Source organism: Tiliqua scincoides, chromosome 1, assembly GCF_035046505.1.
Source record: "Tiliqua scincoides isolate rTilSci1 chromosome 1, rTilSci1.hap2, whole genome shotgun sequence".
Classification (NCBI taxonomy): Eukaryota; Metazoa; Chordata; class Lepidosauria; order Squamata; family Scincidae; genus Tiliqua; species Tiliqua scincoides.
In genome coordinates this window covers 12,985,027-12,999,839 of record NC_089821.1, presented here as the reverse complement: position 1 = coordinate 12,999,839, position 14,813 = coordinate 12,985,027, and the positions used below count along the sequence as shown (strand labels likewise).

The 14,813-nt window shown below is 45.0% G+C and overlaps 1 protein-coding gene across 1 annotated transcript in view; it reads left to right on the top strand.

Moving 5' to 3' along the window:
• PLCB2 (phospholipase C beta 2) overlaps positions 1-14,813 on the top strand; it is a 64,009-nt gene that overhangs the window by 23,244 nt on the left and 25,952 nt on the right. Inside the window, exons 9-17 of the mRNA XM_066615261.1 lie at positions 1,248-1,414; positions 3,003-3,149; positions 3,774-3,931; positions 7,537-7,619; positions 8,600-8,684; positions 9,253-9,427; positions 11,165-11,259; positions 12,276-12,372; positions 12,503-12,587. Of these exons, the coding sequence (XP_066471358.1) occupies positions 1,248-1,414; positions 3,003-3,149; positions 3,774-3,931; positions 7,537-7,619; positions 8,600-8,684; positions 9,253-9,427; positions 11,165-11,259; positions 12,276-12,372; positions 12,503-12,587 (1,092 nt within the window). The remainder of the gene's footprint in view (positions 1-1,247; positions 1,415-3,002; positions 3,150-3,773; positions 3,932-7,536; positions 7,620-8,599; positions 8,685-9,252; positions 9,428-11,164; positions 11,260-12,275; positions 12,373-12,502; positions 12,588-14,813) is intronic.

Genomic DNA, 14,813 nt, shown 5'->3' with positions numbered 1-14,813 from the left:
TTCTCACCATAATGTCTAGGAAACATTATGTGATGTCTCCACATCATGTGTTTATTCAGTCCCCTCCCCCTTTACTTTATTGGGTGTCATGATCAGAGGCAGGAAAACACAGAATGTCATGGTGTCACATCACATATTTCCCTCACTAAATGAGAGGAAGGGAAACTAGCTAGTGTTGGGGTGGCAAATGGGGTGAGACAATTAATATGAACTGTTACGGGAGAAAGGCAGAATCAGTGGCATAGCTAGAAGAGGTGCAGAGCACTGTGTTTTGCAGGGAGCCTCATCACAGTGTGCAAGTGGCCCCTCCCCTTCAGAAACATTTTGGGCAGGGGGAGCAAAATGGAGGCATATGCCTCTAGCACCCCTTCTAGCTATGCCACTGGGCAGGTTAAAAATCTTTGAAAATAACTAATAAATTTTAAGCTCATAGAAATCCATGCTTGTCTAACTCTGTTTTGGATTGTGGCCTTTTAGATTTATTTGTTATTTTATTGTTTGGAGGTTGTACTTTCCTCGTCTTTTGGACTAGAGTGCACATCTAATCATGCTTACAAAAAGGAGATTAAAAACGCACACAGACAAAACAAGGCTGCCCTCATCAAATATTTCATGTGGATGGAACATTATGCTAGTGTGTGTGTGTGTGTGTGTGTGTGTGTGTGTGTGTGTGTGTGTGTGTGTGTGTGTGGCCAAAGGCTCATCTAGTCCAGCTTCCTGTATATCACAGTGGCCCACCAAATGCCCCAGGGAGCACACAAGACAACAGACACAATCTGCATCCTGGTGCCCTCCCCTACATCTGGCAATCAGAGGCAACCTGCCTCTAAAACCAAGAGCATGCACATACCTACTATGCTACTGAGATGAACATGTAGTTTGGCACTAAACCGCATAACTGAGGGTTTGAACCCGAATTTTCCTAGTCTAACTTGCTAACCATTATACAATACTGGCTCCCATATTGGGACCATATTGTGGATCTTCAGTTTTCTGGCTTTCTAATACTCTGGTCACTCTGACATTATTTAGTCTCTGATGAGAATATTTCTCAGCAACTTGAAATGCCGTAATTTATTTAGTAAGGATGTCATACTGCTGAAAGAATCAAAAGACATGGTGGACAAAGAAAGGGTAAGAAGGAGCTATTGACACCCTAATGAATGTAGCAAAACCTGCTGCACTTGCTGATGAAGTTTTTCAAGAACACCTAAATACACACTTTTTCTTCCATTTCCCGTCCTTAGCCACGCGAAAGCCAAGCCATACATGACTAAAGAGCACTTGACAAAATTCATCAACAAGAAACAGCGAGATTCTCACCTCAATGACATGCTTTTCCCACCTGCCAAGCCAGAGCAAGTCCAGTGTCTCATAGAGAAGTATGAGCCCAGTGGGATGAATGTTCAGAGAGGTGAGTCCTTTTCCATTACTGTGAGCGTTTATCATTATTCACCACCACTCTGAGCCTATGGAGATGGCAGGTGTATTGAAAAGGATTTCCCTTTATTCTCACTTTATCATGGCAACCCTGAATGAGAGCAACAAACAAAGGTGAAGTGAACCGTGCCATGACATTCAGTGAGCTTTGTGCGTTTGGTCAGAGACGGCTTCCCATGGTTCTCCTGAGTTCTTTTAATCTCCCTAGCAAACAGCAGATGTGCACATTTGGGAAGGCAGAAGGACACATTTCAAAACTTGCCGTAAAAATGATTCAGAAGCTGTGGCTGGTGCAGACTTCAACCCACCTCTTGAATAAAGCATATCACATAGAACATAGTGTACCTATTTTTGTCCATTTACACTGGTTGCCAATTGGTGTTCAGGCCCAATTCAAGGTCTCAATGTCCTCTCCATTTGTACCTTCTAATTCTTTGACCATAGATAACCTGAGGCAATGTTGCTCTGAGTGGGTGTAATCTATTAGGCTAGATCAACTTTCACCAAACCACAGCCCATGGGCCAGATCCTACGCAACACTGATTCCCTCCCCACTATGAGCCCATCCATCACACTGCTCACTAGAAGTCCCTCTGACAGCCTTTGCATGACCCTCTCTGTAGTCAAGTCTGCCTGGAAATCCAGGCACAAAGCCTGCTGGGACAATGGGCTACAGATGCAGCTGCCCAGAGCATCGCACAATGGTGGTCAGAAGGGGCTTCTAGTGTGCTGCGTGGTGGAATGGTAAGTGCTGGTCTCATTGGGGACTGTTTTTGCACTACACTGTGGTCATGAGTTTGGTGACCACTGGGTTAGATTGGCAGCTGCCCAGGGTAGGTCTCTCTTGGTGAGCTGTGCAGTTATGGAACTGGCAGTGCAGTTAGGGAATAGTGGGTTCCCTTTGGGGAGAAAGGCAGGGTAAAAATCAAATAAATAATAATATTCTACTCTAAGGGGGCCCACCAGGTGATATCCCTAACAATTTTGGGAAAACAAGACTTGAGATTAATTTCAAATTTCAATTTCAAACTCAGCTGTTTTGAAGAGCTGGCTCTTGTTCTTATATTTATGATCTTTGTTGTCTCTTGTTTTATTGACGTTAGGCACTTGAATGGAAAAGTGGCTATACATTTTATAGACAAATAACATTTGTCTTCTCTGCTCATCTATCATGGCTGGGTTGGGACTAGCAAAAAGAAGCTGAATGGTTGTAATTATTTGTCATGCTTATAGTAGTAGAGATGTATTGATAGTTATGGTAATCCTCGTTTGGCATGAACCCTGAAAAGTTGCAGGTGGCCATGACTGATGAAAGGAGATATCCATCATATTCACTGTGTGCCTGAAACATGGGTACAAAGCAAAATATTTGTGAACAGGAAAAGGAAAGGATATGAATTGCTGCATGAACCCAAGTTTGTGGCCAGACTACATGACACCCGCCATGCTTCTGTGACTTTCAGTTTTAGGAACCTACAAAGCACAATATCATGATCATCCAAGTTCAGTCCCTTTTCCTTCTGATCCACTACCAGTAATAATAGTGTTCTTTGCTCTTTCAGGGCAGCTGTCTCCAGAAGGAATGGTTTGGTTCCTTTGTGGCCCTGAAAACAGTGTAGTATCCCAGGAGAAACTGCTGCTGTACCAGGATATGAGCCAGCCACTCGCTCACTATTTTATCAATTCATCCCACAACACTTACCTCACAGGTAATCCAACCATACAGATACACCTCAGTTTCTACCAGTTGTTCTCTTACAAGAGGTTAGCCATCATTCCTTGGTGTGTGCAGAATATCTGGTTTCCTTTTGCTAAAACTGCGTGGATCAGTGTCAGAATGAGTTGTCAGCATAGGGGTTGTCTTTCTTGTCCCACACTCTGCTTCAGAAAAATTGATGCTGAGGGTGGGACAAGAAAGATCATCATAGGCACAATATTTCTAGGATATTGTGCAGGAGTAGGGGAGTGATTGGCAATTATTGCTACCAGACCAAGTCAACTGGCTTATGGACAGCTTATAAGGTGTGCCTGGAACTATGACTCCCTTCAAGAGCTGGTGACTGTGTTTCTACTCCACATGATTTTTTTTTTTTTTGCATATCTGGCTGAAAACCATGTAGGTACCCATTGGGTATCACCCCCTCTCTCAGTGAAAGGAGAGCCCTAGTTAAAAGGCTGAGGTGCTTATCTCCTGTTTAACAAAAATATTTGCATACACAGAAATGTATTCCATTCTGATTGCGCACATTCAAATATGTGAGTGATAAGAATGGAATATGACTCTGTGTGATCAGATCATAGCCTTTTTTTCTCTTCTCATTTGTTTTCTGCAGCTGGGCAATTTTCAGGGGTCTCTTCTCCAGAGATGTACCGCCAGGCCTTGTTGGCTGGCTGCCGCTGTGTGGAACTTGACTGCTGGAAGGGACGACCGCCAGATGAGGAGCCCTACATCACCCATGGGTTCACTATGACAACTGAAATACTGTTCAAGGTACCTCCAGCCAAACTTTTTGAAGGTTATCATTTTGTTTACTTCTGAGTTTGTTGCATATCACCATTCCTCCAAGGAACTCTAAGCAGTATTGTAGCTCCATGCCAATGCTGCCAGATGGGTTTGGCTTGGTTGGTTCAAGACCAACCAGTGTGTTTTGCAGCTGAGTGGGAATTTGAGCATAGACTTTCCCAGCGGTGGGTGCCGCCCGGTGCAGCGTTCATCTGCAGATAAGCTCAGCATTCTCAAAGTTGTGAGGGGTGGTGGTGACATAATGACATAATCACATCACCATGACCTTCTGGGCTTTCACATAGCTTTAAACAAGAAAACCCTGCCTCTGGACCGCCTCTGTTTGGTGTTCAGCCTGCTCTGGGCCCAGTTATTTGAGTTCTCACTGAGGAGTAACAAAAACGCAACAATTGGCAAGCATGCAAGGCAGCTGGGCCCAGAGTGGGCCAAAGATCGCCAAACAGAGGCTCAGGGAGTGTAGTGTTACCCATCCTGAGAATGACCCAGTGTGGCCCGCACCACCCGCACTCCCATAGTGATACCACTGGACTTTCCTCATCTAAGCCCAGTAAGTTGAAGCATTACATGAGAGTAGTTCTAGAGAGAATCTGAGTAAGTATGAAGGAATTATCTAGGCACAGGAGAGCCTACATTAGGGAGGAGAGACCCTGACTGACAGTCCAGCTCCTAGACAGGAGTAGAACAGGGGGAGGATTGTGAGGAAAAGGAAATGGGTGGAAACCAACACTCTCTTCACCTCCATCTGAGGTGCTAGTGAAGAAGAAACCTGACAAGATGGTTTGGATACAGAAGGTCCCAAGGTACAATTCATAGTATCTCTAGTTAGCACTGTGAAAGACCCCATTTCCTCTAAGCAGTCCACAGAGGCAAATATCCTGCCGCAGGAGTACAGCAAATTAGTGCCTTCAGCACAAACAAGAATAGAGTTTCTCCTTTTATCCTGTAGTTCCCTGATGTGCTTGTAGTTTCTGATGCCAGTCATTTCACAGCTCAGATCTGATGACATCACAACTACCTTTACACTGCCCCACACAATCAGTAGGGCAAATAAAGGCTATTGTGTATTACTGGGACTCTAATTACATGGAAGCATTGCTGTGCGCCACAACAATGGACTTTGCAAAAGAATTACAGACCATTAGCACAGCATGCACTTTTCATTGCAGTTTACATAACGGCACAGATCCTCCCCTCTCTCTTTCTTTCCTGTGACTGGCTTCCTTTCCAAAAAAGCTGTGGGTTGGGGAGGTGACTTTCTCCTGCTTTTAACCTGGAACAGTTTCCTTTGAAATGTAGAACAAATGGAGGGGCACAATGGCAGCCTCCCCCCAGGGATCAGCTGTGTATTCAATTGGGACACGTTTCTTTCTTGCAAGAGGTAATATGAAGTCTTGAGCTACATTAATCCCCGTAAAACTCAGCTGACTTTACTGAAGTGCACACCAAGGTTTGATTTGCCACCAAAGAGTTATGTACCATATATAAAAACACTATACACAATTGCATGATGTCATAGAATGAATGGAACAGGAGAAGGCAGATAATTACAGAGAATGCAATGTTACCCTCAGCTACCAATTGCCAATGCTTGCATGGGGGGGGCAGGGGAATAAAGAACAGTTAACAGCAGAAGAATAGAGGTTTAGCAGCAATGTTATTTTTAAAAAACAGTACATTCAAAAAACTAAGCTGAGAAATTTATTGGATTTGCATTGGGAATAATAGTATTTTATTGCTGCTGCATGTTCCAAACTAGTGCTTTTGAGGGCCTTTTCATACATTGCATTTTTAAGGCATACACCTAAAATGTTTTAAATATACCCACAAAAAGGGAAAGTATGTATTTAACCAATGCATGCTTACAAACACAACACATGTATGTCTAACAGCCCAATCCTACCACATCCCCGCATGGTGATACAGTGATGTCTTCTGCTTTCATGGCCTCTACTTATGATTGGGCCTAAGTCAGAAATGTAAAGATTTTGTATACACATGAAAGGGCAAAAAGAGAATGAAATAGTGGAAGAATTAGGGTACAAAAGAGCAGTTTATTATTTGTTACAAGAATTCCAAGATACCAAAGATTTGTTTAAAAATAATTGCATCCAAACCTGTTTCAAAATGTAGTCCAGCTAACAGAGAGATTGAAAGAAATTAAATTTACATTTTGGGGGGAAATTGGCTGCTGTTAAGATGACCCTTTTGTCACCAATTGATTTTCTTTTGCAAATTTTATCAATAAGATTAAGAGAACAATTGTCTGAAGGTCTGGAAGAAAGAAATACCTTTTATATTTGGGGAAAAAAGAAATCATGAATAAAAGGAAAAAGTAGCACAGGGTATGAAAAACAGAAGCAGTGTAGGACTGCAAATTCAGTCATGTACTATCATGCAAATTGCCTAGTTTGGTGAATGGAATTTAATGGTGATAATTACAAACAAGGGATTAGGACTGAATAACTATAACATAATGACTTTATATTGTGCTGTGGCATTAGAGTAGAAAAGGGAAAAGATATTGTGCGTACAATAGCCTGATGTTTAATTCATTAATGGTATGGATAGATATCAAAATGGAATGAATCCAGAAAAACTATTTATTGCTGCAATTATTTATGTTTCAGATTTTAGTAAGGAATTCAAATATGGAGACAGTGAGAAGCACAGGCCCAATGAACAGCCACCACCAGGCCAGTGCCCTCCCAGCACCGCCACAGTGGTAGAATCCATAGCAACCATAGGGTGCTATCCCTGTGACAGCAGCGCACCCCACAAACAAGCTGTCTAGCACAAGGAATGCTACAATGTCTCCCATTGCACGAGCTACTGTGGCACAAGTAGCAAGGAGACAAAAGCAGACCAAGAACCCTAGCCCTCAGGGGTTGAGTCCCCTTGTGCCATTCACACAAACACACTGCCAAGCAATACCTGTTTCTTGCTCTTTGTATGCTCTTTTGTAATATACAAGAGTAGGAAGCAGGTATGTAAAACACACCAGCCTTCCCAGAGCAAGTGTTTCAAGTGAGTTCCTGTGGGAGTCCATCACTAAAAGGAACCCTTTTGCTGGAAGAGGGACTGGGACAAATCACAAGGGAGAACCAACCATACTTACAGCCCAGTTCTAAGCTGGTTCCTGCTGGTGGGACAGACACACATGCACACTACTCGGTTCTGTGCCAGTGATTGAGCTGGTGCGGTTCCAAGTAGACCCATAGATGTTGCTAAATTTTGCACAGCACCTCCCTGTGGCTTGCAAGCAGCCCCTCCCTCTCCTTACCCTTACCCAGCATTTCACATCCTGCAGAACCACAAAGAAGGGAGTTGATAGTACATGGACCCATCAGGGGGAGCACTGAGTGAGTGACACACAAAAATTGTAATTTTTTGTTATTACAAAAAATAGAGTTATTACCACAGGAGACCCTTTTGGAAGCTTGAATATATTGAGGAGCTCCTACAGAAGCTGCAGATTTAAAAACCTTATAGGTAACTAAAATGATAGCTTTTCTGTTGTTTCTTGGTGCACTGTTTACAAAGGCTCCTCTCTCTGTCTCTTGCCTCATCATAAGGATGTAATTGAAGCAATTGCAGAAAGTGCGTTCAAAACCTCTCCCTACCCTGTGATCCTCTCCTTTGAGAACCACGTTGACTCGTAAGTATAAAGTGTTTGCTGATTAGACTGAAGCCGAGTTTGCTCTTGGAGAGGAAAATTGGAGGGTGGTAGGTGCAAAGAATACAGTCAGGATAAGGCAAAGATTTCCTGCTGTTGCACTTTTATCCCTCTTCTTTTTTGCCCGTGGCACAAAGTGAAGCCTAAACTTGTGAGCAACCGCTCCATTAATGAGTTATCTCAGGAGGCTTCATCCTCCCCACAAAGCAATCAACATTCAAAGACATTTGGGGTAGCCATGTTCAAGGTTACATGTGTGATCTTAACAGTTCCTAAACATAAGACATTTCAAAGAATCATAGTTTTTGAAATATAAGAACATGTGGTTGCTAATTAGAATATGTAAGTAAATACTTTGGAACCAAAAATCAAATGAGATGACAAGCCATTTTTAGTTCTGTGTTTTAAACTAAAGACAACATTTGGAGAGGGAGTTGACAGAGGTCCTTGCAATGGCCTGCAGAAAGTCATTCACATAGAGTTCCGAGTGTTGTCCTCACTTTCACTGGCAGCTACACACAGCAATTGCCATGCAAAAGGTGGATATTTTGAACCTGATATTGCTGGCCCATGTCTGCACTGATCCATGCAAGTGGATCAGGACCAAGAAGGGTGTTTGGATATGGCTTACACTCACACCGCCAATCTCACTGCCCTCCTGGGCCTGATCCTTCCTATTCCTAGCCCTCTCTCCCGTCACCACCATTCCCTGTTGTTACTAAAATTAACAGTGTCGAGAAGAAAATAGGATCCCAGATTCACTCTTGATCATTTTATGTGCTGTTGTCAAACTCCTCTGTGTATGGATAACACAAGCATATGTGCAAGCTAATTTGTCTGGTGAAGTAAACTCGGGCTAGCACACTAGACAGGGACTTTCGGGTGTGGGCACAAGAATGATGCCACTCTTCAGTACTGGTATTACAGCCTACTTTGTCTCTTATTTCTGTATTTTCTTTTAGACCTAAGCAGCAGGCTAAGATGGCTGAATATTGCAGAACTATATTTGGGGACATGCTGCTGACAGAACCATTGGAAAAATTTCCAGTACGTGAATGGGGATGCTAAATTATCCTGTGGGAAAATGGTATCAAGCAGTTTTTGGTGCCATTGTCTTGGCAGCAGCAGCAAAATGTACTACCTTGGCACCAAGGGCAGTAGCGTCACAATGTCACATGATATTGTGACATCACTTCTGGATTCTCCCTGGAGGGTAGGGCGCTCCCTGCTGCAGCTTTGAGCACCTTGTTCCTTCTCCTATGGAGGCTGGGAGCCTCCATAGGAGAAGTAACGGGGTGCACAAAACCAGCAGTGCCTCCTCCACCAGGGAGAACCTGGAGGTGACTTCTGGGTCCTGGGATAGTGAGGTGCTTGCTGCTGGAGGCTGGGAGCCTCCACAGGAGAAAGATCAGGGTGGCGCAAAGCCACCAGTGCCTCCTCCATAACTAGGGTGGAACCTGGGGGCAGTCATGCGCCTCCCCCCTCGGTATAGCGCCCAGGACACATGCCCCTCAGACTCCATCCAAATTATGCCTCTGCTTGGCAGTCTATATTGTACCTTGGTGAAAAGAGTTCTACTGAAGCATAAACTTTGCATCAAACTTTTTTTCTGCAGTTAAAGCCAGGAGTTCCACTGCCAAGTCCACAGGATCTGATGGGGAAAATCTTGATTAAGAACAAGAAGAATCAGTTTGCACCTGGGGAAAACCAGGACGCTCTGAAGAAAGAAATTCCAAAGAAAGAAGATGAAATTACTGACCAACCTGCATCAGCAGAACCGGAAGCCACAGGTATGGGACCTGCCCCAGGGTGGGGTTGGGGGGAGATTCCAGGTAGCCTGGAGTCAGTGTTTTAGGACTCTGACAAACAAATAAATGGCTCATTGTGAAACAGGTGGACGCTGTCATGTTAGGACAGAATTACACTTAACAGCAATGAGTTGTTTTATCAGTGGCTTCAAAGGCTTCTCTGAATCGATGGTGTAGCTGGGGGGCAGAGCAGCCAGTCCAGCAGGGAGGCTCAGCGGGGCGAGCAAGTGACCCCTCCCTTCGGAGCCATTCCCAGCAGGGGGGAAGCCGTACAGCTCCGTTTTGCTCCCCCCGCTGGGAATGGCTCCAAAGGGAGGGGCCGCTTGCCTGCCCTGCTGAGCCTCCCCGCTGGACTGGCTGTGCTGCCCCCCTCCAGCTATGCCACCACTCTGAATGAATCTATTGCCTTCTCATCTGCTTCTCCTGGGTTGGTATTGCTGTAGAGCAGGGGTCTCCAAACCTTTTGGCCAGAGGGCCGCATCATATATCTGGCATGGTGTAGAGGGCCAGAAAACAATTTTTAATATAGAATTTATATCAATAAATTAGAGATGGAACTTATATGAGTGAATAAATGAATGAATGGGCTCATTCATTCAACCTCTCTGGCCCTTAGAACACCCTCCAGATACAACCAGAGCACATGTTCGGCCAAGTGGGCCAGAGGCTGTCAAGAGGCCGGCCGCGGGCCAGATAGAGGCTGGCCACGGGCCGCATCTGGCCCCCAGGCTGGGGTTTGGAGACCCCTGCTGTAGAGCATGCATTCATTTTCACATACAGACCACTGGTAGTCTGAGCAGAGCACCAAGGCTGATTCCTGTCACTTTTTGGAGAATTACCCATCCACCAGCACCTTTCAGCACGCCCGGTTTGTTATCTGGTTTGTTTCTTTTACATGAAGATAAAAAAAGAAAGCAAGATTCATATATTTGCTGCATGGGCATAGGGACTCAAAAACATTTAGGAGGGAGCATGGACAATACCTGGGTCACATCTTGACAAATTTGAGGTCCCATGATGATAATGAACAGCATCCACCCCCTACCTGATGGCTAAGGGAATCAAGACTGCATTCATATTCTGAAGACTGAAAGGAGTCTGCGAAGAAGTGGTGGTTGGCAATCTTCAGTCTCAAAAGACTATGGTATAAGCCTATAGCACGCGGTGTTCCCAGGCAGTCTCCCATCCAAGTACTAACCAGGCCTGACCCTGCTTAGCTTCTGAGATCAGACAAGATTGGACATGTGCAGGGTAACAGTGGCAATTAGTTCTTACTATTGATTCTTTTGTGGTAAAAGAAGATCTAGGAAGAAGCCACATGATTTGGGCATGCATGTCCAGACATGACTTTCTTCTCATTTGAATTTAATTCATATCCGTGTTTGTCATTTGTTGTCTCCCCACTTCCTGACTTTCAGAAGAATACACAAACTACCTTCAGTGAACTGCCTTTACAAAATATTGTGTTGCAATTGACATTGGGGAAAAAATGAAACTGTTGGTGGTGGGTATCTGTCTATGATGGCCTGTTCACACATGCATATACTCCTTTGATGCTATGGTCAAGGAGGTATGAGCTATGACTCTATAGAAGCATGGGGGGAAGGAAAGTTTTGATTTGGAGGAATTTCAGGTTACAGAGAAACTTTTAGACAATTTGCTTGTTAAGTCTTCATGAGAGTCTCCATGAATGAATTGATCTATATTTTGAACAATTAGCCAGGGCAGGTGAGATGACTGAAGAGATACCTGAAGTGGAAGGAGACTTGGAAAACCTGGATGAAGAAGAAATGAAAAAGCTGCAGTCTGATGAGGTATGACTGCACTTGTTCAGTGACCAGTCTAATACTTTAGTTTGCAGTTATCTTATGAGATAATGTCTATGCGTAGATCTTTTTCTCATTAAATGACAAAAGAATGAAAGCAGTTGCATTTGGAATGGCCCTTGTACTTTCCTATCTTTTATGCTGAAAGGAGCTGTGAGCCTGAACCCCAAGCCGCAGATTGTAAGGGGATAGTAGGCACAACAAAAAATATTGTTTCAGTAGGAGGCAATGAATTAACCCAGTTTTCTGCTACGTTGGGTGTGTGAGAGAAACAGTCCAATCCTGGGGAGAGGGGGGAAGTAACCAGAGACAAGTGAGAGATAAGTGAAACTCTTTTAAACTTACCTCTTGGTAGCTGCCAGATCACCTCTGTGGGTCTCCTCTGACTCATGCCAGCTATTTTGCTGTTGTCTGAGTAGGGGGTGGGCTGGGGTCACAAAAAGGGGATAGGATCCCGTGTATGCTGCTGCCACCACCAGGATCCATCCCCTCCATTTACATACATTGGTCCTCATCCAACTATGGATACATGCCTGGAAGACTATTTCTGCGTGCGTAAGCCTCTCCAGCTGCATCAAGATGCACATTTTTAGTGTGCTTTTGAGATCCTTCATTGAAAGTCATTCTTGAATTGCAAAGCAAGTATTAGATCAGGAGAAAGACAGCTCCTTCAAATTCTTCTACCCAGTATTTTCTAACTCCTGCTTAGAGCTACACCCACTCCAATCACCACGGGGTCTATATCAGCCATTTTCAACCACTGTGCCGTGGCAAACTGGTGTGCCATGAATGGCCTGCATGCGAGCCACAGCAGTTTGGGGGGGGGAGCGTCATTTGTTAGTAAGGCCACTGGGGGATGTGAACCCCTACTGTCAAAAAACATTGTGTGCTTTGACTATTTTAGTGCTTTGTCAGTGTGCTGTAAGATGAAAAGGGTTGATGTAAACAATGGTCACTGGTCTATGTAAACAGTTCTTTGTGTTCCTGTCTCTAAATTTTCCTAGGGTACTGCAGGCCTGGAAGTGACAGCTTATGAAGAAATGTCCAGCCTTGTCAATTACATCCAGCCAATCAAATTTGAGTGTTTTGAAATCTCTGCACGTAAGAAAGAGTTATTTCCTAATGCCTGCTGAAATGAGATGTTTTAAAACAGTTCGATGCATCTGCTTGATGGATGACATGGTTATATGGGCAGATTGATGTTGGGGCACATGTTGTGTTTGTTTTTCAGAGAAGAACCGAAGTTATGTTGTTTCCTCCTTCACTGAGTTGAAGGCTTATGAGCTGCTGACCAAATCGCCCATTCAGTTTGTGGAGTATCCTTTAAGGCACCTGCTTGATGATAACTGCTTCTTGTATGTGTTTTGCCAGATTCCCAGCCCAAGTTTCACTGAGAGAAATATTGCCCACTTTAAGCTAATTAGCTCCCCTTCTTTCTCCAGCATTGACCCTAGTTCTGCACTGCCGGGCCCCACTACCAGTGTAGCTTACCTGTTCAACCTGCAGAGGTCCTCCTTTCTCCTTTGTCCTGCCAGCAGCTTCTCCAGCCACTACAACAACACCTTGGTCCTCAGCAGGTCTTGGGCATGGCAGCCACACACTAATCTCCAAAGTCCATTCACCCATCTGTCCTTTAGTCAGTCCATCAGTACTTCCAATAATCCATCAGCCATTAGTTCCTCAGTCCATTAATCCATCAGTTCAGTTCCTCCCTCCAGCTTTCTCCTCCTACTACCCACCAAACTCTCTCTTCATCCTGTTGGCAACCTTCAGTCTCGAAAGACTATGGTATCGCGCTCTGAATGGTGGTTCTGGAACAGTGTCTAGTGTGGCTGAAAAGGCCAATTTGGGAGTGACAATCCCTTCCACACTGGGAGCAAGTGCAGTCTGTCCCTGGCCTGTCTCCCTGGCTATGGGCCTTTCATCTTTGCCTCTTAGCCTCAGACTGTTGGCCAAGTGTCTCATCAAACTGGGAAAGGCCATGCTGCACAGCCTGCCTCCAAGTGGGCCGCTCAGAGGCCAGGGTTTCCCACCTGTTGAGGTCCACTCCTAAGGCCTTCAGATCCCTCTTGCAGATGTCCTTGTATCACAGGACATCTCTTCAGAGATGATATCTCTTCATCAGGTGCTGCTTTTATCCCTGAGGGCCCTATTGCCTTCAAGAGGCTGCAGCTGTGCAGCACATTCACTGCAATCTGAGGCCCTGGTGTAAACCCCATGCTTGCCTACCAGAGCAAGGGGCCACTGTTGACACCACACCCTATCTCCTTGAGGGATCTTTCACATTTCCATTACAGTATGTAAGAAAGTTCATTTCATTTCAAGTCATGTATAACCTGTCTGAATGTTGCTCTCAGAAACTGACTTGTGGCAGAGGAAGGCGGGGCAGTGGCGTAACCAGAGAGGGTACTGAGCTTTGTTTCACAGCAGCCACTCCCCCTCCCCTTCAGAGCCATTCTGGGTGGTGGGTTTGCTCTGGCAGCCCGGAATGGCTCTGAAGGGAAGGCTGCTTGCAAGCTGTGGTGCGTCTTCCTGCAGAACTTAGTGCTTTGCACCTCCTCTAGCTACACCACTGGCCACAGCCTTCTCTTGAGGAACCCTGCCACAGCTTTTCCTTGGAAAGCATGATGCGTGGGATGTATGTCGGGCTTCCCATCACCACACTAGTACTCTTTTCACATTTCATCCCAGGGAACCAAGAACACTTACCACTAGGGACAAAGTGTCAGATAGTGTGAAGTCTGCCCCATTAAAATTTCAGTGAGCAAGGTTATGTGGTTGGATTTTGTTCAAGGTCAGGACAATTTGGAAGTCATTTTCCTACAAGTCAGTTGACCAGGGACTTTAAGGAGTTTTTACCTTTTACTTGTTGTGGATTGGCTTGCCTGTTTTGAGCTATATGAAACTGTTTCTCTGTTGACAACGTAACTGTGGTGAATCTGTCCTCTCTTTATGGCATTCTGAGGTTTGGTGAAGGTTGGTATGTTGCAGGTATGTTTTTATGGTTTGATTTGAACTAGAGTAGTGGTTCCCAATCAGTGGTATGTGTACCACCGGTGGTACACCAGGCAGTGTTGGATGGTATGCGCAGCACCTACTGCCCGGCAGTAAGACCACAACAGGAGCTTCCAATGGCGATAGGAAGCTCAAGGCAGTGGGCAGAGTTCTAGTGTGCAGTTTTCAAGCACAAGCAAACGCTCACCCACCTGCCCTGAGCTACTAACTGACCTTGGAAGTTCCTATTATGGTCTCCAAACCTGGAACTAACTGGGGATGACTTCACTGTGAGTGACATCCAGTGGTACCTCTGAGGGCTGCACAGCAGCAAGTGGCATGTCAGGGGGTAGCACTGAGAAACACTGGACTAGAACAGTTGTTCCCAAACATTTTGCCATCAGGACCCACCTAAAAAAAGTTTCACTATACCACTGCTCAAGCCGCTGTGGCTATGATGGCGATTGGGCAGCAGTGCCGCCCCCCCCCCCAAGTAGCAGGTTGTTTAACCCTTGATGCACATAGCCACATCTGCCTTGTTAGTTTTG